Consider the following 25,327-nt stretch of genomic DNA (forward strand, 5'->3'; position numbering starts at 1 on the left):
CCGTCGACCAAGTGCTGAGCACTACTTCTTAAGCAGTTCACTGACATCACGCCGGCACACCCACTTGAGCATTCAAACGGTCGCGAAGCAGCAGCAGCAAAGTGAAGCGAGATTGTCATGTGTACGAGATACTACACTAACCCCCGTGGGGGGGAGGTATTGTACACCATCGTGTCTTGGGACAAACGCTGCTGCTTGACACTATTCCATACCATCAAGTGTTGTGTTTGGTGTGTGTGTGTTGAATAATTTGTGAGCCCGGGTGCTTTTGTACCATTGCCATGGATGATGCGTGCAAAGGAGAAAGTTGTGCAGATTACGTTTCAGCAGAGTTAAAACTGTTACAAATGCAATTTTTCTTCCCATAATAGATAAATATGGATTTGATTCTAGTGAGTGCAAACAGAGCGAGAAAATTGGAGATCGAAAGGACATGGAAGGATGATCATTCCCAAGACATCCAACAGTCTAGTGCAACAGTAAAATGCATCAGAAACTATCGTGGAAAATCTGGACAGGTTTGATAATCGGTCGTTCTTCACTTGAGGCGTAAGGAATATCAGAATTAGGCTCGCCAGGCTCCGGTAGGTCATGTCATGAGAATGGCACCGAACTACCCGAACGATTGTAAAGTCCATTTAGGCCGTCCACATGGACATGGAGTGGTAGGACTAAACCGAGATAGGGCGTTGATGGCGTAGATGCGTCCACCAGAAAGGATATTGGATTTGAAAGATGATGGCGCTATATCTTGAGCTGCAGACCAAGACCGCTGTAGCGGCTGTAGCGTCTGACATTTAAAATAATTAATAAGAACATCCATGTAATCGGTGAAGAAGATCCTGGCATTAGCAGCTACATACAATTGGAACAGCCAAGAAGAAGCAATCTTATCTTGATCATTATCATTTAATTTGGAGCAGTTATCAGCTATATACCAGAGCTAGAAAATTGGAGATCGAAAGGACCTGGAAGGATGATCAGACCCAAGGCATCCAACAGTCTCAACAGGCCATGAGAATGGCGCCGAACTACCCGAACGATCGTAAAGTCCATTTAGGCTGTCCACATGGACAATGGCGGCGTGATAGGACTAAACTGAGATATGGCGTTGATGGCGTAGATGCGTCCATCAGAAAGGCCAGGATGATGGCTATAGATAGGCTTTAGAGCGCTATATCTTGAGCTGCAGACTAAGACCGCTATAGCGGCTGTAGCGTCTGGCACTTAAAGTAAGTAATCTGAACATCCATCCAATCGATGAAAAAGATGCTGGAGAAAAATAGATTTACGTTGATCAACGATCAGCGTACATCTATTTTTAAAATGACCAAATTATAGATTTATGATTAGAAATTGAAACAAAAAAGCTACACTAAATTAAGCACTAAAACTGCTACGTAATGCACCGCCGGAGATAATGCAGGAGCTTCATAAAAGATAAAATGATACAAATGCAAACACAGTGAGTAAACATATTCTATCAATAGCACACCTTCGCCAATCGTTCGCGATGCTAATGCTGGCCTCCACTTTTTATCACCAAAAGCCTCCAAAGCGTGCGTCCCGTGATAACGACAATGACGACAATTCAGAAGCTCCGATCTCTGTTCATTTTTTTTTCTACGGTTGCTGTTGTGCTATTTAAAACATGCGCAGTAAAGCGAGCATGACATTGATGAGTTTTTGACGACAGGGCAATAAGAACAGAGCAACGGGCACCTCGTGAGGGTAAAAAAAAGAATGTCCGTAATGGTGCCAAGCACATTCGTCAAATGGCAAATATTTGCCCTTACAGAACCGGTTCGTAACCGGAATCGTGCTGTTAATTTTGGATCATGCCGCCATCATACCTGACCGCCATTGAAGAAGTCTGTGGCAGATGACTTTGGCACGTGGTGTCGGGCTAACTCGTATCCGAAATCTTATCAAGCAAGAACCCGGGGTGGGAATCTGGAAATACTGGAAAAGTGTGGGTCAAACTGGAAGATTATTCCTGCGCTGGGATTGTCCGAGATATCAGACCGGCCGCCGAACAAGCTTGACTCACTGCGGTCGGTGTGTGTGTTTGCGATACTCTACAAAGAATCGTAAATGAAAGTGTGGCTCTCCCTCCGACGGGAAGCAAGTATTATGAGATGTAATTTACTCGCGACATGGTTTTTATTGCGATTCTCTTAATGCACAGGCCCTTGTGCGGTGGCAAATCCCATCTGTACTCAGGGTGTACTCCATTCGGTTCGGTTTTATTAGCGCCATTCATGAGATGATGGTCTCACTTTTATTAGCACGCTTGGCGGCGGCGATGGCGGTAGATTGGCAACACTACAACCGACTTACAGCTGACACACCTTGGCCGATGATGGGCAGCACGGAACAAAACAGCTAGTAGAGCTGTCCTCCACGAATATCATTTATTTATGATGCGAATCACTTTTGGTAGTGGCCTGCGACGATTCTGTCCAGCGCTCAATGCTTCCTGGTCGTGCCCACACACAGACACAGACCAACACGACTCAATGACTCTTCCTCCGTGCCGGCGATGCAGCAGGCGATACCGGTTTTCGCGAACTACACATCACCCGCAATGGCGGACGGCGGACTACACAGTTATCTGGCGCGCGAGCGTGATGATTACCTACCACCACCTCCTTGCGTGTGTGTCCCTTTCCCCCCTTCGGAGTAAGTTAGCTATCCTTCCGTGGCGGATCGGTGGCTCGGAAGGAGAGCAACGAACGATGGCGGGGCAATACATCTGTAAGCGAGCATCGTGCGAGTCGGTCGCAACGGAAGTTCGATGGCATAAAACGGTACTTGCCGGTACGTTGGAGGCCATCTGTCATTCAACACCGGCGGCATATATCGTATCACTCGGAACGCACGCAGAACGTGTGACATTCTCGATTGCTGGGAAATTGCTGATCGGTCTACATGTTTCAAGAGCACCGGCTAATGGTCGCTCTAAACCCCGCGAGTCTTTTCCCGATAAAGAGGTTTAACCCACCAGCAAGTCCTATCGCTTGGAGCTTGGGATATACGAGGGCGGACTTTCATGCATGGCGGGAAATTTTCCACGTCAGGATTTTTCAACAAGATGACGAGATGAGTTCGAAAAGCAGCTGGCACTTACCTCGGTGCAGAACGAGCAAGCACACTGCGTGATGCGTGTCAGGTTCTCGGCACTGAACTCTCCAAGGCACAGTTTGCAGGTGAACTTAATCGTGGGCGTTAAGGCCTTTGTCGTTGTGTTCGTTGCGGTGGCACTGCTGATCGGCGATACCGGTACCAGCTGCGTGGGACTAGGGGCAAACATAACGGTTTTGGACGAGACGGACGCACCACCGGCCGGACTGCCCGTGGCCGAGTTCGGGCTCGGCGACGATGCACCGGACGAGGAGGACGAGGGCGTCGACGACGAGCTGGGCGAAGATGCGGCCGACGACGAGCTGGATGAGGAGGAGCAGCTGGTGGTCGTTAACCGCAGCAAGTTGCCCACGTACTTCCGCTTCGAACCGCCATCGATCGAACCCTTTTTCGAACCGGCCGTCGTCTTGGGCGGCTCTCCACCCGGTTCGTTGCCATCCTGCGATCCGGACACGGGCACGAACGCACCGTTCGAGGCGTTGAGCGAGTACCGCGACCCGGCCGCAGCCAGCGAAAGAAGACTAGAACAGCGGGAACAGGTGGCAACCGAGGCGCAGTTACGCAGCCGGTTCAGTGGCCGTATCGGTTCCAAAGTTTGGGAGGTGGCGTTCGTCAGTGCCAGCACGGTTTCACATTTCCGCAGCCCGCCGGAAACGCCGCCACCCTTGAGACCGCCGAGCGTGAGCAGTCCCGGACCACCGGCACACTCGCCCGACGACGCACACTGACTGTCCAGCAGTAGGGGCGTCGTTTTCGGGGACGCTAGACTGTTGCAGCTAACGTCGCGCTTGAGCAGCGGCACCACCGACCACAGCTTCTGGTGCACCGAGGACAGCGAGGTGGTCGAGATGTTCAGCCGGCTGCGCGTTATTTCGGCCAGATTGTGCTCGGACGGGCTCTTGCTTATTTTGATCTCGGGCGAGCTGAGCAGTGGGGGAGGTGGTGGTGGTGGGGCGGCTGGCGGCGGTGGTTCTTTCGATGGCCGGCGGCCGACCAGATTCTTGAGGAATGCTTCGAAGCGCCGCTTGCGAGGTACCGGACCGCTTAGTGCGCCGGTGTGTGGGCTACTTTCTCCATTATTCCCGCCACCGCCAACTCCACCTCCGACGATTCCACCACCACCGCCGCCGCCGCCCGTGCCTACCCCACTCGTGGGCACCATCGGGGATGATTGGATCCAGCTCGATGGTCCACGGCGAAGCCCCTGACCGGAGCCCCCGAGTGAGGTAGGACGTGTAGCGCGCGACGGCACAATCTGGGGCGAGTGCTGCTCCAGCAGGGACACGGACTCATGTGTCCCATTCGCGAGGTGGTGGTTCCTTAGCCCAGCCAGGTTGTGAATGATTGAGGCGAAATCCTGCGGGGTGAGATTTAAGGGTAAGGAATTAAGCCTGGACCTAGGATTTCCAGAGTTCCTGAAAGGTTAGTGAGCCTACCTGTCCCAAATCTCCACCCTTTCCTTCCACGCCGGAATCCTCCTCGAGTATGTCGTATCCCGGTGCGTTCCAGGAGTGGCGAAACTTGTTTGATGTATCTGCGCCACCTCGACGATGTCCACCGTCGGCAAGCACGTCGGATAGGTGGGACGTTCGGCTATCACCACTACCACTAGTCGCAAACCCGATAGGCCACTGAAGGCTACGCCTTTTCAACTCCCGCCTCTCACCGTGTTCTACACTTTTGCCCAACCAATCGCCACTCAATCGCACACGGCGACGCAGAAGCACCTTCGATGCACCACCGCACGCCGTTAAATCACGTTCGCTCGCTCTACGGCCGGCGACCGCAGAATCTTCCGGAACTTTCTTCCGCGTAAAGACCAGCGTCGTTTTCTTCTTCTGCAGCGCTATAGTGCACGGTGGTGCACGGCCATTCCCCTCCACCACCAGCAGCGGACAGTGTTCGTCCACCTGATCGAGCTGATTCACTATCACACCCTTGTGCACTACACCACCTTCGTCGGGCGAACGTTGTAGTTCGTTCCCACCTTCCGACGCCGATTCACAGACACTTATTTCGACCCGCTTGTACGACCCGGCCGGCTGTTTGCCCGGCGGCGGTTCTAGGATCTTGGTGCAGTTCGTACCACCGCTGCCGGCGTTCGTCGTGACTACCGATGACAGCCGGCTCAGATTGCTACCATCGCTCGACACGCGCTTCAACCGAATGAGCTTGTTTACCGATGTGAACGTATCGCACAACGACGTACCTTGCGGACGGCTGCCACTATCATAGCCGCTGGAACCACTACTACCAACACAGTCGGGCCCACTTCCTGCTGACGTGATGCTGCACTGTGGGTGCTGCTGCTGCTGCTGCACCGAACCCGACGACGTTACAGACAGTTCCTCGAGTGTGTCGGCGTGCGCGTGCCGTTCGGATGTTTCGCTGCGTCGCAAGCTCAGATTTTTCACCAGTATCTCACTCAAATCACAGGACAACGTTTTCAGCGACGTGGTACGATTCGTTTCGGCTAGAAACTCTTTTCTGCGTAGCAAGCGGCTTGTACCACCGCTTCCGTCACCGGCACTGGGCAGCTCAACACTGCGTATAGTGACGGATGGGCGACACGGTGCTGTGGACGACGGTGCCACCAGCGTGGGCGCTGACGGTGCAACGGCTGCTGTGGATGTCATCGCTGGACGGACGAGTGTGGCAAAGCGCAGTAGGAAAGGACAGGCTGAGGGCGTCGGTGTCTACGGTGTTGACCAATGCCTTGCTATCATCGATGTTCGCAGTATCTAGCGAGATGACCAGTAGTACGTCTTCTGCCGGTGGATTAGCCTGCGGGCGGTAAAGAAATTAAAGAACGTTTTAAAAAGATGTCACTGAAGCAGGAAAAGGATCGGGATGAGTGGGAAATACGAAATGGATATCCGCAACTTGAAGTTGAAAATTTTCCTGAACCGACCTCCGGAAACTTACCATCTTGAACCGAGGCAAATGTACGAGCGTAAATTAAGTTGGTCCTCCACCCGGCGGCGTCCGGCGTTCTGGAGATGATAAGAAGAAAGTAAGACATACATTAGTTAGATTAGAGCTATAAATGGTGAAAGTAATGCAACAGCGCCCTGAGCCCTCGCCCAGGTTCCCTTTATTTCAATTAGCTTTCTTCCGATGTTGGAGATAAATTTACCACGAAACGCCACCGCAAAGCAATGCAAATATCACCACCGCACAGTTTTCGTTCGACTCTGTTATCATCGCTGGCTGCGCTTCCGCCAGCAACCGCCCGTACACGCACCGCGATGCGACTGGCGACGGTGTCTTGTTTGTATTTACAGAACCGTTTACGGGTATGCTAAGTATCAGCAGCAACCATGCATCCCATGGTTCGTCGAGGTCTGAGAGTGGCAGCAGTGGCGATGCATCCGCAGGACGGTAAGCAAATGTAAACAAGCCATAAATTGCAGCTCTTCGACGCCCTCGTGTACGTCACACCGCAAGGCTCGCAAGATGGCAAGATGGGAAAGTGTGCAAACATGTAGAAGTACACACTGTGCAGGTCGCGCCGTTTGTTACTATGTAGGGACGGGCGTCCCTGTTATCAGATTAGATCTTTTGCCTACTGGAAACCATACTGTCCATTACGCTCTCATCACCGGATGTGGTATCCCAAGATGATGTTGGTGAGCTAGGGAGGGCGTTCTGACGGTTGGGACACGTGTTTCTGTCTTGCTGTACCTGCGATGACTAGTAAGCAACAAATTTAGCACTTCTGTCACAGTGCAATAAGAATTTTCGCAACCTTCACGTAACAAGGTGAGACGGCGACCGTTGTCTAATGGAATCCGATTGCTGGAACGCGTCTGAAGATACACATTTCGGTGTACGAAGGACAGTAAATAGTATACTACTCATCCCCATTCCCGGTCAATCATGTTCAAATGGGAGGAAAAACAAGTGCAAACGGCCAAAAGCAACCTCACTAGCAGGGCCAAGAGAAAAAGGGGAAACAATATAGGCGAGGTACACTATTTTTAGTTTGCCTGCCTAATGACGGATGTCCTCCACCTTCGTCCGTACGCTCAGTACCGTACCCGTCGGTCGTTTCGTTCGTTTGTAAACCTCGTTAGAAAACCGGCGTTCAATATCACGGCCGAGGTCAGGTCGTAATTTATCTCTGCCGCGACACTGTGGCGGGGTACGCCATGCCCATGTGCGCCGGGGTACGCTAACGAAGCCATAAGCGCCTGGTGGGCTGCTACCAGCCAATCCAAGGCACACACACACATACTACCACCGCCACCACAACAACAACAACTTAATTAGACACAACATACTAGAGCAACTATCCTATGTCCCGGCGACAGTTCGTCGTTCGCACAAGGTGCACATAAGCGCTTTTTCGCTCGCACATCACAACCATTTAGGAGCACCACAAGTGACAAATTAGCACAGCCCCCCCCCCCCCCCCCCTCTTAGCCCTCGCTAGGGATAGCAATGATACTTGGAGGTGGAACTCAATTCCACAGCAAAAGCACGTGTAAATAGATCGTGTGCACAATAAAAGTCCTAAGGATGGACTTCCTAGTAATACTTCAACCGAACACGACATTGATTGGATGCTTGCTCAACACTAGGAACTGCCAGGAACTACTAGGACACTTATCAGTCAGTTTACAGAACGTGACCACTATTCACTTCTCAAGAGCATAATATCACAGACCTTGGGGCGGCAACAATATTGCTTTACCAAGGACCTTCCACTCGAGCCTGGAAGCGTCAACCATACGGCAAACGACAAATTTACAGCAAACTCTATTTGAATTGGATGCTGTTTATTTCCGGCAACGGCAAGTACCAGCCACCCTCCATCCTGGAAGTGTCGTTTTTCTAGAGTGGAAAGCAATCATCACTACATTCCATCGGTGGAACGCTGGATGGGGTCAAATATTTACGCGAGCTATGGCCACCGTATCAGCGCTGGGGAGAAACTTCACCACTAAAGGCACTCGGCACACCGAGAATACTTGCTTTTTGCGATTAAAGTACGGTTCCTGGATCGGGTATCGAGCAAAAAGTTGATTGATTTTTCCAAAGTCCAGCGTTACGAACGGTGCCACACAACAGAAAACAGCTTGCAGGTTTAAATGGCATGTAAGAGTGGGGTAAGTTTTTTTTTCCCCGACCCTCCCGACGCTTGCTCGCTGTGGCGATAGAAATTGGGTTTGAGTAAAAATCCGCTGACAATGACACCACCCGGCTAGTAGCGACACGGCCAACAGCCCCTTGTTGATAATGTGCTACTACTGCCGTTGTCCGATCGTCGGTTTGACGTCACCATTCGCCTTGGATAAGACCAATAGACGCTAAGTTGGATATAAATATGTGTGTGTGTGTGTCGAAATCCATTCTGCTGGTTCGCACTTTAATCTTGTCCGTAGTTGTAGGTTCAAGCAGCGTTTACACGAACCCTCAACGAAAATATACCTCTAATCGATAGAACTCGCGTCGGTCACGGGAGAACTCGATGTCGTGAAAGGAAGTGTCTATCAACGATAGAGTACGAGACTGGCTGAGCGGGTGCGAACGGAAGGTGGTAGACAAGGGATGAAACTTCTTCCAGATTTACGTCTGCCTTTTCTGTATCTTGCAGTCCTCCAGAGGTTCTCCATTGGAGAAGAGATTCTTGAGGACTTTGATAAGCTGAAGTGGATATACTTTAAGTTGTAAGTATACAAAATATCAACTCTAACTTTTGTGATGAAGTTTAGAATATCAAGCAGATTTCTTACCAGACCACGGTTACTAACTATATCATACAAACTTTGAAGCAGCCCAGACCAAAAGTACATTCACTCCCCGTGAACGAGCGACCTTTAACGGGCCGAAACCTTTCAGTGAAACATCTTGTAACACGCAAAACATCATTTAAAGACAAACGATGTTGCAATCTCCTCCCCATCATCTCCGCTTCCACCTTTAGTCGGAGGGCTTTGTTAGACAAATGGTTTTGTAAAACACAGTTGTTCGTGCTGAAAACACGATCAAAATGAGCTCTGTCTAGAAATAATGAACTTCCGACAACGGGTGTCACATGGCAGAACGTGTTGAGTTGAAAAGCTTAGGGCTTTCAAGTTATCTAGATGGTTTTGCCTTTAAACTGAGAGAAATATTATATCAATTTTAAATCTCTTTAAGCATGTAAGCTATGACAGATACAGACAGATGACAGATTAAGAATGTTTACTGACTGCGAAACAGCGTTTGACTTAACTCCGTACCAAGTGACGTCACCTCCAGCAAACCCCACGATCGTGCGTTCGACCGTGACACAGGGGTTCAACTGCATTGTGTGCTTGGGCAGCGGAAGCCAGGCACACTAAACAAAGCACACGAGGAGGAAGCGGATGGCGGAAAATTGCATCGATGCACCACGCATATGTGGGCATATGCGCATCTAGTCTCGTACGCTTGTCTGTGCGCGCTACCGACTTCCTGATAAGCGTTCGTCATTTGCCCTGGGCTATTCGCATATCACTTGACTTGCGCATTTATGGTGCATTTTCTCCCCACGTCGTTGCATTTTCTTCCTCTTTTTCGCTTTGTTGGAATCGGGTCCATATACGATATCACGAATGCGTCCGATAAATAGTTGGCTGCATGCTATAAGGATGATCATGCAATGCGCCGTTGCACATGGCTGCCGTAGTGCATGCTTTGTATTATTGGACTGCGACTGCGTTCACAGATCCGCAGACCCTTAATCTGAATTTGTTTACATTCGATAGGAAATTGTAAGGAATTTGCAAACACACATAAAAGACTGGAAGACTGCTGAATAACCATAGCACATAAAGCTATCCCCGATACAGTTCAGATAATAAACGCCGCCATGAGTTAAATAGCAAAATATACGACTTAAACTCTATCTATGCTTCCTCATTACTTACTTACTCATCAGGCGCTACGACCACTTCACTGTGTTGGCCTGATGGCATAATCTACGATATTGCTCACGATCGTGCGTCGTCGCCTGCTAATCAAATAATCTGGCTTTTCTGGTGGATGCATCAAGGTGATCAGTCTATCTCTATCAGTCTATCAACTATGTGAAGGGCTTAAAAAGATTTCACATGTTGGATCGTTCGGTACCATTCTCATGACATAACCAGTCTACCGGAGGGAGCCCTCTTCCTCTACTTTGGCGCTACAACCTCGAAAGGTCTAAGTCTGTCATTTCTGGCTCTCTGTGACTTGGTTTTACCCGTAGCTGGATAGTTAGTCCTGCTAGTTAGGGTAGGCAGTCCGGATAGGATTTATTCGCCGGTCCTGCCATGTGAAGATCACCGTGCAGTTTGTAGAGCTCGCATTCTAGCCGCTCCTCCATTGTTCTCCCACACAAACGGGGACAAAAATCCTTTTGAGCATCTTTCTCTCAAACGGGAAGAGGATTTAGTTTAGTTAGACACAGACAATTGCTTTATTTATTTGAAAAGCATAGCTACAACGATGAGATTCGTGTTCGAAGCCGTAAAATATTGTGTTTTTCAAATTCCGGACAAAGTTCGCTTTAGACACGCGGACGACCTGTTAAAGCCCAGCGCACATCCACAGCACAGTCCTTCCCCTGGTCTTCCTGCTCGGTTTCGGAACCCGTCTTGTCGTTACCCGACAAACACTGTGCCAGGCGACAAAGAAACAGGAAATATAAGGGTCCGTCGTCTCGCCTCGCACAGCCACGGTAACCGTTAGAAATTGCGCATCATCTTTTGTCGTCTTCTTACGAGCAAGCCACGAAAGGTGGCAAGCAAGCAAGCAACGACACCTTGACTGACTTTTTACAATATATCTTGATTATCCAGGTGTCAACCGTGTTCGCTGGTCATCTACCTTTAAGGCATGAGTCAACGGAGAGTACGACGCAGTACACATGCGGGTATACACAGCGCGACAGTTTCTGAGCGCGTGAAGAAATAAGGTGTAGGAACGTTTGGATGCGCCGCCCCAGAACGGCGCCAACAGGTCCGCGGTCACTAATGGGCAAAAGCGAGCGATTTAATAAGTGAATAATAAAATGAGTAATGTGTGCGCGTGTTGCGTTGGATTCTTTTTTTTTGTTGTACCGTTTGCGAAATAAGCACCCCCGAAGCAAAAGGGAAGAGGATTTTTTGTATGTGAACATTTGCCCTCGTTCCTGGTGTGTTATTCAAAAATTGTTTATAAAGCACGCTGTAAGTGTTCCGTACACCGGAAACGCATTATTTACCCCTATTTGAAGATATGCAGATTGCTCTACGAGTAGAAAAAAAGAGCCAACAGCAAACAACAAAAGCTATGTCATCTGCAAAAACCAACCACACATCACTTAGTTGTTCAAACTCGCTGGATGGTCCACACGTTAAAGTTAGATCTGTAAGCAGTATGCCCGAAAAAACACGACTCCTCACCGACTCCATTAACAAAAAAAAACCAATGCCTAACCACTCCCAAACACAAGCTACAAATTCCGGCCAGCTTTGGGCGACATAGCACGGGACAAACCAAGCGAAAAACAATGTTCCGTATGGACGCAACTCCATTTTTTCAGCCATCACTCCTCCGAGCTGCTAGCGAAGGGCAACACTATACTGTCTCTGCCTAGCAATATCTTAGCTGTCCATTTTCCCCAAAAACCACCATCACACATCCACCAGACTTTGAGTTAGTCCCTGGTCCGTGAACGCGGTAAATGGAGCAATCAATCAGAGCGTAAAGGCTAATCTCCGGCCGGTAGCTAAACGATTTCCAATCGGACAGGGACGCACCCGAGATTATGCGTAAAACAGCGACGAGATGAACGTTTTAAAATGATGCTGGCATTCAATTTCCTTCGGAATCGAGGAAAAATTAAAGCTGACTTTGTAATGTTCACCGAATTATGGTGAGGCAGAGTGTCACCGACCGTCATTCCACCAGCTCATTATCGACCGTCTTATCGCCTTCAAACGAGTGCCGGCCGCATCCCAATCAAGCTATTAAGCGGATGAAGCAGTCGATGGTGATGGATGTGCCGCGAGGGGCTCAAGATGTCGTAACATTTAAACCAATTTCGATTCGCCCTTGGTGTATGGTGCAATCAAAGGTGAAAGAAATCGGGTGCCAGACGAAGTGTGTGGCTCTTGACGCGTCTTGTTTTGTAATATTGTTACCACTGTTTCTGTGCGATGCGTTTAATCAATTTAACACATCATCAATAATTAAGTCAGTACGAAATGGAATTCCAAAATGGCGAAAAACTGATTGACAAATTTGACAGCTCAACGGTTCCGTCCTAATCTTAGGTTAGTGTAGGAAACCATAACAAATAATTTTTGGCAATTCAGTATACTAATTGGCAATTTATATCAGTTAAGGCATAAATTTTAGGGGTTTTAGAGACTGGCCATGGGCTCAAAATTTCATCAAACTTCATGAGCGCTTTTGAAACATCCATATTAAGAGACAAATGTGACGGTTGGGAAAAAGAGCTTCATAAATTCTTGACGTCGACTTTACATGACTTGAATCTTGATATCGTTAGACTTTTACAATTTCAAAAATTCGGAATTTAAACGTCATTAACTGGCAAGTAACGGTTCGAGGGATGGTGTAACTTTGGACAATGTTAACCTGGGGCAACGGAAGCCTACCCTCAAGGCTTAAATTTAAAGTTCTTGACATTTGTTGAGCCTTTGAAAATGAAACTGATTCTGAGCTCCAGGGCCCGCAGCCTCCGTATGACATTTCATGTAATAAACACATGAGAATTAATCATAACCAAGCAAACAAGCCTGGTTCCATTGAAAATCTCATTATGACGTCCCTCCGTCAGAACTTAGCACTGACTGCTTAGTTACGGGTGTCAAGCAATGGCGGATCAAGCTCCTTGGAGGTCTTAGGCAGAATGAATATTAGAGGATCATAACACGTAAAATCTACTCACTGGGTCCAGAATCAGAAGCCAAATGGAGATAGCAAACCAAGTCCAAAGTGGAGAAGGACCCTCTAAATGATGGAGACTCCCCGGGCCTTACAACCAGCATACAGGAAGAGACCCCTAGCAGCACTTTAAAAGCTTGAGAATTGAATCCGTTCTTGTTGTAGGGATGGGCAGATCCGATCGTGATTTCGAACCGGAGCGCTCATCCCTATCTTGTTGTCAAGGAAATAATTATTCCTTATGCTTATACTTATTGTCTAGGAAGCCACAATCTCCAGGCCAAGACTCTTTGAGGTTGTAATATCAAAGAAAAAGGAATAACCGCTGTACGAAGATCGACACGAAATTATTGGGATTGAAACGCTTTACGAGCTAATCTACTAGATATTGTATTGCATTGTAGCCATAACTTCTTCGCCATTTGGACTCCAATTTGAATGCTTCCCCTCCATATTGGTATGGATTAATCCCACCATTTTCAACATGTAATGCCACATGTAACAGCTTAGGCCACCCGCAGTACTCGCATGGGAACGGAAAGCCCAACGAAATTGAATCAGAAAATCCCTACAGCCGTTGACAAACAACCTACATACCGTCGTCAGTGGATTCCCCAAAGCAGCATCTCCAGCACTGAGGGAATTGCGTAAATCGAAATCCGTCAAGTTAAAGCATCCGTCTGGCATGAAAAAGGGGGAAGGCACGATTTAAAATACTGCAAAGCGTCTTCTTTACATCTGAAGTACTCTGCACTGTACCGAGGGATGCCCTTTGCTGACCTAGTTGCAGCTTACACATTGTTCGATCACAAAAGCTTCTACCCCTTCTTGCCTCGAACAGGGGAGCGACTAATCCGTAAAACATGAGCAGCTTAAAAAGCACAATATATCGAGCATCATCTGAATGCGCACAGTTCTGTAGTGATTAAAATTCTTTCCCTTTGACACACTAACACACAGCTGTCTTCTTGCTTTTTTTTAACATCTACTGTAGAAAAAAGAACCTCAATAAGATGGGTGGCTCTGAGTTGCCACATATTGGAAGTACAGTATTTACATCTTGTTTCTTGTACATCCCTGTCCCTGGATAGCTTCGGTTGATTCTGGAGAAAAATAAGACTTGTATCATACTGCCGAACAATACCACAAGCTACCGGAATAAACATAACTTTTCACTTCACCAGCGCTCATCGCCGCACGCGACACACGACGGCTGGATGTAATTTTCCGATGTATCGTCGTGATGATCACATCTGGGCGCGTACGTAAGGCGGATGTTTTCCTAGCCTGCCGGTGCTTACCGCCGGGAGATATTAGTGTGTGAGCAAGCAAGGTACCGGATGAAAAGTGGTTCACTGAGGCACGATTCGATACATATTCTTTCATATCTCCGGTGGAATCGCGCTGGAAGGAAATTTGATTTACCATCCAACATCCGACCACCGCCACCAAGCTTTACATTTGGTTTTTTTTTTTTTAAACCATCGTAAGGTGGAAACACAACATGCCGGAGGTAAAATTTCAATCTGAAGCGATATTTATTACAACGCCAGGAAGTGGAAGCGTATCTAAATGGTGTTTTGATTGTGGTTCATGTTGGGCTAGGTAAATCAAAAATATGTAACATGATATTCAAATGAGGTAAAATATTGAAAATTTATTGGAAGATGTGGAAAAAACATTAGGAAACTTAAATAATAATATAAATCGTAATATATAACAAAAACTGGAGCATTTTTCCAAGAAAAACGAACATCGTAATACAAAAAGCAAGCAATAAACAACAAAAAATAGAAAACAGATTTTGCGCAGCACAGTAAAATGTAAAAAAAAAAAACACACAAACAAACAACATTCCGATGTAAAAATGTGCCACCATTCCGTTTAGTCGGGAATTCAATATATTCTCCTTCCACCGAAGAAAGCTTCACGTTCCGGCAGACACACCACCCGTGACAATGGCCGTTTGAACCAATCGAGCCCAAAACGGGGAATTGCTGGAAACGCAACATTTTACTGTGCCACGGCGATCGATTGGATTGCAAGAAAAGTTGATGAAATTTTCTTCGAACAGCATCCCGACGCCATTTTCCCGCACCGAAATCGCTGGGAAATAGGGGCTGGCTGTGATTTGGTTACAACGCAAATAAAAGGGGGTTGTTTAGTATGGTTTGGAACTCAGTCCGTTGTGTAGAATCACAACAAAACACGAGCGAATTGTTTCGAGGGAAAATTTTGCACCATCTAAATGGTTCGTGGAAAACTTGAAAGGGTAAATATGTAAGATGCCAACGTAGTGTGCAAGAGTTTCGGGGAAAGCTTGAAGCTATATTTGGTCCAATAGAAACGGTCGTTTTAAATAATTTTATGTTTTAAGATCACCATCTCTGTGCATAGACCATTGTACTTACTTTATGTAAATAGATTTTGTTTTCTCTTGCCAATAGATCTCTATAGGAGGTCACTGATGACAATCGGAGACCACTATCTTATCTCTAAGCCGTATCGCACGCGACGTAGAATATTTAAGTGCTTTATGTTCGCGAGTCAGTCACAGATAAGCATCTGGAGTGTCAAATGTGCACCGAACATTGTTGCTGTAGATGCACACGCAACAACAAGAACAGCGTATGATGGCAATGGTTTTGTGCTGTGTAGGTTCTCTGCACAATTGAATAGTTTAAAAATTGCGTTCCCTCGAAGTTTTCAAACCCGTGGTAGTTAACAGACCGAAGAACAACGAACGCCCACAGTGCATTTGCATATACAATCCCCTTTTCGGTGGGTACACCGAACGGACCTACCTCGCCGGGCTGGGGCTTTATTCCGCGACGTGTAACCTTTCGTTAAATCCCAAATCCATGATAACAGAAGTGCACTTAACCTCACACATGAGTCTAGCATTCATGTTGGTGTGACATTGGCGGTATTTTTCCTTTTAAATGCAGACGCTTTGTGCTAGCAAGAGAGCCTTCACATCGTAAAAATGGCAGATATGTGATGTGGTTTTTGGCGGAATCGTGCAGAATCGCACACGCCATGCACGGAGAGCGCATAAAAATCCCCGGACGAACCGATTACATGCGCCATCCTGTGTCAGAGACACTAGTGTCCCCTCTCTTTTTTTCTCATTTTCCGGCAGCCAGCCGACAACATAAACTAATCCACGCTACATGCAAGCGCGACTTTATCCACCTAAAAATAAAAGTTGAAATGGAGAGGGAGATAACGTGTGCGAGAAACAAAAATGGTGCGAATTTAATTCAATCAAATTTAATCCGCAAAAGATTACTGCTGCCACTATCCATCCCAACGGGGATATCCCATTGCCGAGGAGCAAAGATGGAAATGAAGTAAACCGAAGGCACGCTTTCCGCGTTGATCGATGATGCTGCGAATGTTCATTTCTGATTTTTGAAGTTGGTTGAAGCTGAAGTCCTGTGTTAGTTGGTTTTTGCGAATTCTAACATGGTCTACAAAATAGTATTGAACTAGATTTGTTGGAAACTTTCTCTACAAAATCTTGCAACACAGGGCTTAGATTCATATAATAGACATTTTGAATCACTCAAAGGAGTGCTTCAAATGGAGATTATCGAACATCGTTGGGGAACTTTGCAGTCTATAGACTCTCCTCACTGCATGCAAGATTCCATTTGATGATCGCCAACGTCCACTTTATTGTACTATAAATTTGAAACAGTTGAGACCTTAAAAAGATTGGTACCCAACGAGTGCGATGGTTTAAGTACTATGACCCGTTATCTAAGGAACCATAAAGAGACACCAGGAACCAACGCAATAGTACCCGAAACTGAACATCAAAAGAGAGATGTATTAACCACAACTAGGAATATTACCTATATTCCGCGATCGTAGGAATATTAAGAGGTTCAATATCGCCTTTATCCCTGACTATTACGGAAGGCTAGTCCTTTTTCTTCTTTTTTGGCCTAAAGACCTCTTACTCTTAGGTCATGCCTACCATTTCTGGCTTACTAGACTGGATGATTCCACGTAGGAATTGGATATTCAGTCCTCAGAACGGGGGAACAGTCCGGATGAGATTTGAAACCTGTCGTATGAAGACTTACATTGTTGTTGCCTCTACCATCGGGCTGCTCACCTGATTGACTGAGTCCTAATAGTCGAAAAATAGTTGGAAACTATCAGAAATCTTTCCTAAACGCAAAGTAAGGACTACTACTGAGCATATCTTCACCGAAGACCGTATTCTAGGTCAATCCTTGCCAAAGCTAATGACAGACACATTATTGGTTTGAGTCTCTCCTATGCTTACCAAGGAATCGAGCAAGCGATACTTGGAGTACTTGACGGGCTCTAAGGCCTGTAGCTAACTATTATGTAGCGATTTTAACTCGTCATGCTCCAGTAGGCTGGCCATGTTATGAGAATGCTACCGGACGAGCCTCAAGGACAGAGAAGGTTTAGTATGCCCAAATTGAGATGGAATGACCGCGTTGATGCCATCCGCCCGAATGCTCTGGATATTGGAATTATAATCGGCTTTTGATCGAAAGCGGCATCGAGAGCATCAACTGCAGCCCTCAACAGCCAATCGCTTAACCCGTCGGATAACTAAGTAGTAAACGATATTACTTAAACCAAGGACATTCTGAACATTAAATACGTTGACTCGGTTACAGTATTAGATTGACCGCACCGAGACTGTCACATCTGTCAGTTATGTCACCGCCACATTCTAATACTCCATTTTCGCATTTTTTAAGTGCATTTAACGTGCAGCTTAACCGCTAAACGATGAATAATAAACGAAAGCAACGGTCGTGTGTTTACATTAAATTAAACCGGTTCAGCCATGCACACATGCGTTTCACATTCATGCAGTTCAATTCCTTACCAGTGTAGTAAACCCGGAACGAACAACATTTCCGGGGCAAACTAACTTTACCGGCATGTGTTGTTTTTTGCTACGGTATGCGTTTATAGCACGAGCGAATTATTTCAAACACAAGCAGCTGCACCAGAAAAAAGTTGAAGGAGAAAAACAGTTGAAAACTTTTTTTTTTAAATCCGAAGTTATGATTAACCCTCAAACTCTCCGGTGGTTCTCAGCACCGCGTAAGAGTAAAGCATAATTAATCAAATTAATACCACATCAGCTAAAGTACACTGACTGGCTGGTGTGAGTCCTGCTTGCAAGCGATTCATCATCGTAAAATGATAGCCCTCGGTAATGGTGGGAAAAACGAAAATTATCTTACTAGATGCCTGTTGCCTTCACCACCACCGAGACCACCTCGAACACCTCCACTGGCATCAATCATACATGACTGGGAATCGTGTCGTCACCCAGTCCAGCCCGGACAAGATCTGTTTCGCGAACTTTGAACTCCGATCGGCTGTTTCGAAGTGGATATGTACGATGACTACGAAAGGGGCAGGGGCATTAATGATGATGGCGGGTGAGGTACAAATCATTGGAGACAATATCGGCAGTGCAAGACCCGGTCGGGATAATTGTTTCCTACCCGTAACACCTCACCGACACCCCTGCACGGTTGTTGATGATGAATGTTATGAACCAGAAACGGATCAAACCCGTGTCGATTTGAACTTTGAGGGTGAACGTGCACACTCATCTTTAGACTTTAGACTTGTCGAACGTACCGTGTCTGCTGTCATACGTACCCCACCGCCACCACCTCTAGGGTCCCGGGATTGTACGCCCCGGGGGTTAATTAAAACCGGCCCAGTGCCGTTCCGCATGCGATCGGAAGCATGCAAAACTGCAACCCAACTACCTTCACCATCGCTAAGTTCCTGTGTGTAAGTCACCTGTCACGTAAGTAGGTAGGGAAGAGTTCTCCCTCACTGTTTCGGGGACTCCCTCGCTTCCCTTTTTCGCGGGTGTGTAGAAATCACGTTTTTTCAGCGCGGAACACGTGAAGTCCACGGCCTTTTTTTTCGCAAAACAACAAGCTACACCACCAACTCCTCGAGACGAAGATGGACGATGACGACAACCCCGTCGTCCGTCCGGGGAGGGGGCAGCAAATGATTGTTACACGCATTCGATAAGTCACGAACTCACGCATGGATTGGTGGTAGGCCGCGTGCTGCACGCACGCATACTGACCGCGGACTCACGGCGCGACGCGATGCAGCCTCGTGGCTCGGAATGATTATGCTGACGGGTCAGAACCCACACGCGTATCAAAGCGTGCCGCATAACGTTTCACGCTAATAATAGTACGCCGACGCTGGAGCAATTATGCTACTGCTTTGTCAGACACAATTCGCCAACGTCAGAACGAAGCACCAGCAATTCAAGGTGGTTGTTTGAGTGGGCGATTAGTTTGAACCTACTGGAATTGATAAAACGTTTGCTGGACATCATGTTTTAATGTAGAATATATGAAGTAAACCCGTCAAACGGTTGTCCTTTAAACACCAAGTAATAAGAAAAACGATAAGGCGATCCTAGAGATATTAGATTCAATTAACTAACTATGATAGATCGATTTTCTTGAGGATCCAGCGTCCGTGACAAGGATTTTCCAGATACAGTTAAAATCTAGCATCTAGAACCATTAGACCTTCTCTTCGACTTCAACGGCACACCGGGAACACCTTCAACCTTTCAACAGTGTTCATCGATGTTCATTTAATTCTAGCGGGATTATTCAATAATTGCTGTTCATTGAGCACTAAACAAAACATTGAAATCATTTGTGGACAAGCAATATTCTTTCGAACTCTCGATCATTGGTGTTTAGATGGAGAAGGGTGGCTCGGTGGTATACCCAACAACGGCGCCGGTCTTCATACGGGAAGATCGGCGTTCAAATCCCATCCGAACCGTTCCCCCGTAGTGAGGACTAACTATCCAACAACGTGGTATCATTCAATCTAGTAAGCCAGAAATGGCAAGCATGACCTAAGAGAGGTTATTAGGCCAAGAGATAGAGAGATAGAGAGGATTTCTCCAGGGTTTTTGGATATGAAAACACATACCGATCAGTATTTGTCCCCACTTACGGGAAATTGAGACTCTGGAATATGGATGACTTTAAATTGTGATCCTCTCGTTTTATGAATCCTAATCAAAACACTAAATCATCGACTAAAGAAATCGCTTAGTTATTCAAATAACAAACAATTTATTTGATCATTTTTGGAATGTTCAACACGGATATTACCGAATGCCAAATTTTTGTTCATTTTGACTTTCTTTAGATGGTAAATGCTAGATAAAAATGAGACTTCTTGATCGTTTGAACACAAGACGAAGAGTTAAAATTTCAACGAATAAACATAGCTAATACCAGAAACAAGGGTTGATATTCAAGAATCTAGGGATATCAAGTTCCAGCATAATTTGGAATATGAACTTATTATAACTTAGATGAACCTATCGACTGCATCTGGATAATGATCAATCTAATAAAAATCGTGCTCATAGCACACACCTTCCTGTACCGTACCAAGTAATGCTTAGTGACGTTAAAATTCACATATGCAGTTAAAAACACAGTGTTAAATTATGGAATTCAATTGTACGATGCCATTAAAAGATAGATTTTCATTTACATTTTGAGAGTAGCAAGAGTAGTCTTTCTCACTCCCAACTTCCATCGCATTTCAATTAAGCGATTATGCTATCAGTTCTCTACCACTCTCGACCGGCGCTGAATACCAGATTTTGTCATTCCGATCTCTCGTTCGGCCAACCTTCAGAGATTGGTTTAACCGGCCCGACGCTGGGTGTGTATCACACCGTGTCTGTATGTATGTATATATTTGCGTCATCCGTTTACCCGACGTTCATCCTACCAACTGCGAGGACCACACCGAGAATAACTGTCCCCGCGCTAACGAGTAGCACACTTTTGCAATATAAATTATTTATTCGTCCCAATATGTTCCGTGTGGCGACGCGGCAGTTTCGAACAGCATTTTGCGACAAAATGCGGTAACGGCCGCGTGCGAGTGTGGAATAGCTAATGCAGGACCAAAGTCAGGACGACCTCTAATTTTATGGCCACTATTAGGAAGCTAGGGAAGGTTGAGTGTTGTAGGCATTCTTTTTTTGTTTTTTTGGGGTGTAGTATCCATTTTTTTCGCAATAGACCCCTTCTTTTGTGGTATTGGGGAATCGGGTTTGCGGTTTGGGTACACCAATACCGATAGTACCCGCCTGTCTGCTCACAACAATCACAAGCGTCTAGCCCAAATGTAGCACGCAGTATTGCACCACCTTTGCGGGACAACAACAAAAAAAAAAAACAAGACATTAAATTAAACGAGCCTCACAAAATGCTACCAAAGTATCAATTGACCAATAAAGCACCACCGACGACGGGTGAGCTCTGATCGCGCATATGCAAAATCGAGCCGGAGAACAAAACAAAACTGACAAACAAAAATGCAAAGAGACATCAATATCGGGGTTCGCCTTTCGAAGAAGGTTACACGTGAGCCGTGTGCCTAATGAATGACAGTGATAAATGTGAAGTGCAAAACTTTTTGAACCCTCGGCGAACCGAAACCGAGCCACCCGGACGGACGTGTGCGTTCATTTGTGATTCAATGGGATATGATGATGGTGTGTCATAATGACGTTTAAAATAAAAATTCATTTCCATTCATTTCCTTTCAGGATGTTTACGTCAACGACGTTTAGTCTCATGGTCGTGTATGCATGAGGTTTAATGAATTGACGACAGTCACTGCTTATAGCATCATTATATGGATCGCCGATTCTCTTGACTGAATGCCGCATTTATAGATCGGAACTAATTTGTTTAAAAAAAAGGGCCAATGAAGCTATCGCTATCCTGATTGCGCTCGTGTGATAAATTATGAATGGTACAAACAAATGACGATCTTGACATGTGTGTCTGGCACTCGGGAGCTACGATACCAATACACGCGGTCGCGCCGCCCCAGTCAATGTGTGTACACGATCAATCAGATCGCTTTCCGTTCCATCTGCCGCCATTCGACCGCGAAACACTCGCACAACGTAATTTCGCACTTTTCGCATCGCAATGGAATGGTTGGTGTTAATTTACCAGCCGCTCCAAAGCCGCTACCGGGGATCGGAGGCATCGGTGGAATCCGCATCCGAATGATGATGATACTGCTGAATGAAAAACTGCAACACACAGAGAGAGAGGGGGAAAAAACACTCACAGACACACATCATTTACAAGCGCCAAACGCGCGATGATAGGCGCCCGGGCCTACATCAGCAACTTCGCGCGAAGCATGTCACACAAACACGAACAGCTTCTCCTTTTTTTTTTCGCTGTCTCAACAGCATTTACCACCACCGCGTTGAGCGAACCATTAACGTAAGAAACTAACCGCGTGTCGTCCAGCGAGCGAAATCGCACAATAGATTCTCGCAGGGCTGACATTTGTCCGGTGGGCGAACGATCATCCAATCACGTGGTTTTTGGTGGCGAGCATCGCATAACTGATTCGGATTGCAGTGACTGGCGGGGGGAGATGGGATAAAAAGGGGGACTATTTGGCCGAGATCGTTTCGGTGCCATAAACACACAACCTACGACCTCTCTTCGTTCAATATCAGGTGGTGCTTGATTTATGGTAACCTTTGGTGCGGATAACAGGCACTCGGAATGGGAACCCAGACAAGCGAGCGTGTTGGATTAATAAATAGTGTGCTTGGTTGTAAGGTGAAGCTGTCATCCTTTATCCTGTGGGTTTGGTGTAAGGAGACGGTATCGTCCGTGTAAAAGGAGCACAGCGTGTTTTTTTAAAGGATACGAGTGAATTATGGAATATTGATTTGCGATATTTCTCGCAATGTTTATTCAATTCATTCCATTTAGGTTGATTTACTAAGTTATAGCTTGTGGTTGAATTCTACTAAGACTGAGACTTGATGAAAATATTTGACAAAATTTATAAACAAATTTAAAAAATCGCAAAGATATGAAACATGGAGGATGTATAAAGAGCGATTGAGTGAAATAATCTTATTTTCTATCATTATTATCCGTGCATTATCATATGTTTTGAATGATCTTCTACTGACACTCTAATGTCTGCTGTAATGTTCATTCTTTCCATACGACCTATAAACGAGCTAAGCTGTAGCTTGTAATTAATTGTTTTAAACCTGACTTTAGTCTGACTGATGTCTGAGTGAATATTTTCCCTTTAATTTAAGCATAAAAATTCATAGAATTTCCTCACTGGAAAATGTGTAGGATTAATAAATAAAGATCGATCGTGTATCTACGAATTAATTGGCTCATAATGACTTTCAATATCTGTTTAAATATTCATTCGACTTATTCCATTCATTGATGAACTAAGTTAGAGTTCATTGTTCAATTCGCCAAAACTTAGTTCTGAATGAATATTTTTTCATAATACAATAGCCAAAAAAGTTTATAAAAATAGCTTAATCCCACTCTTCTAACAGAAAAGTGTAAATATTTTTAAACATTTAATTTAGCATCCTGTTGAACGTGAACATCTAGGGGATGAAAGAATTGGAAATTCATGAATTTAACACCGTCTCGATGCAACGGCAACGGCCAATTAATAACCATTACCGTGAACATCCTTATTAAAATTCGCAAAAATATTGCACCGAACCGATGGCTGTTGGTACACTCGCAAATGGCTCTCGAAATCATGACGCAACCAGGACACAGCTTAACAACACCAACCCGGCCCCGCTTAACAATCTTCGAATAAATTCTGCTGCAAAGATCACTGCCGTTGACAGGAGCAATTTTACCTTATGCTAATGAACAAGAGGTGCTTGGGCGCTGCGCGGTACCCCGAAATGCTACTTGTCCGTTTGCATTCATTTTACCATTTAACACCGGGTACCCCATTTAAGGTAAAATACGAACCAAACGAAACCGCCTTCAACCCCAACGCTTCGCCCGGATGCCGGCGAAGGTGCCTAGAAACACGGCTGCCCACTTTCTCGCCCCGATGACAACGGATGCCAACGGTGCCGTACTATTTCGGTTAATTGAACAATTTACTTTCCACTACCATTCGTGCCCTGGGTGGCTTACTGCAACACCCCGGCCCCGCTCGGCAGTGGGCAGGATTAATGGGACAGGATAATAACCAAGCCCAAGAAAGATAATCGTTAACAGCATAACCTCAGCGTAAAGGGGGAGAAAGAAAAAAAAAACTCCCACCCCATCCAGTGCCAGTAAAGACAGACAGTAAAAACGTCCCGCTTTATTCATCCTGACCTGAAACGGGAGGTTTATGCTTTTGGGGGACGGGGTCGAATATACAGTAAACGGACACCCTTCTGTTCCTTATTTAACCGCCCGCTACATTAGAGAAGCTCCTTGAAGCTGGTCATCCCTTTCCTTTGGGGCATGGAAGATATGACAGTCGAACGAAATTAGCAGTCTGCGAAATGAGGTAGTAAATGGGGGGTTTTATGGTATAAATCGTCGTACCCAGCGTACGACTACTAAACGAGTCATAAATGGGTTGCAAATTGCTTCATAGTTAGGGGAGAGCGAAGTATTGAGTACACTTCAGTAAATCGGTGTTCATGCGAAGTAGAACGCTCGTTAGATGAATTAAGTAGGTTCATGATTTTGCAAGGATGGGAATGAATAGGGGAGTTTTAATTGATTCATTAACTCAATATAATGTTATTCAAGGATGCGAAAATAAAGATCATTCATCCTTCTTAATTCATCCATTTAGCATGTTTTATTAATTTGTTTTGTCTATTTATTTTATTTTTTTATATAGTTTACTTATTTAGTATTTATTTCGTTTATGATTATTTTATAGTTTTATTTAATGTTTATTTTTCTATAATTTATCAATCCATTTTAGAGACTTTTTATTTCATTAGCTTGATTTATTTATATTTTAAATGTCAACACTTATCTTTGAAAGTTGGTACAATCTTCCAACGAACACACTGCGAAATTAAAAGAACCATTTATTGCAACAACTTTATCTCTGCAACTTTTTCACCATCGATCGAGTTTTCAGCACCAACCAAGTAATGGGCTGTCTATCTCTCTCTCTCTTTCTCTCACCTCCCTGTGTCTGGTGCACGTTCTTCAAGATGTTCACCGGGACCGCCCGAGGGCGGACACACTCATAAATAAAAATTAACCTTTCGCGAAGAAGCAAACTTTTCCTGCCTGTTGCTTACCTGTCTGTTTGTTTTACGCTCTTCAGCAATGCGTGACTTATTAATTTGCCAGAAGAAATTAAGTGCGTTGAATTATTAAGCGTTATTAAATTTTAAACTTAATTA

At 45.7% G+C, this 25,327-nt stretch overlaps 1 protein-coding gene and 1 long non-coding RNA gene across 9 annotated transcripts in view; one reads left to right on the plus strand and one right to left on the minus strand.

The window, feature by feature from the left end:
* Positions 1–25,327, minus strand: part of LOC118511531 — an 88,792-nt gene that overhangs the window by 14,164 nt on the left and 49,301 nt on the right. For 7 of the 8 annotated variants that reach the window (XM_036054727.1, XM_036054720.1, XM_036054724.1 and 4 more), the window contains exons 3-5: positions 6,070–6,137; positions 4,581–5,928; positions 3,131–4,501 (exon numbers count right to left, since the gene is read on the minus strand). In XM_036054727.1, coding sequence (XP_035910620.1) covers positions 3,131–4,501; positions 4,581–5,780 — 2,571 coding nt within the window. In that variant the 5' untranslated portion in view covers positions 5,781–5,928; positions 6,070–6,137. Of the gene's footprint in view, positions 1–3,130; positions 4,502–4,580; positions 5,929–6,069; positions 6,138–6,280; positions 6,388–25,327 lie in introns of those variants that run through there. The other variant, XM_036054728.1, reaches the window with a different exon arrangement.
* On the plus strand, positions 5,923–7,683 carry LOC118511537. The gene is made up of 2 exons (XR_004906157.1): positions 5,923–6,157; positions 6,232–7,683. It is a non-coding gene; the product is annotated as an uncharacterized LOC118511537 (long non-coding RNA).

Source organism: Anopheles stephensi, chromosome 3 (genome assembly GCF_013141755.1).
Source record: "Anopheles stephensi strain Indian chromosome 3, UCI_ANSTEP_V1.0, whole genome shotgun sequence".
In the NCBI taxonomy this organism is placed as follows: Eukaryota; Metazoa; Arthropoda; class Insecta; order Diptera; family Culicidae; genus Anopheles; species Anopheles stephensi.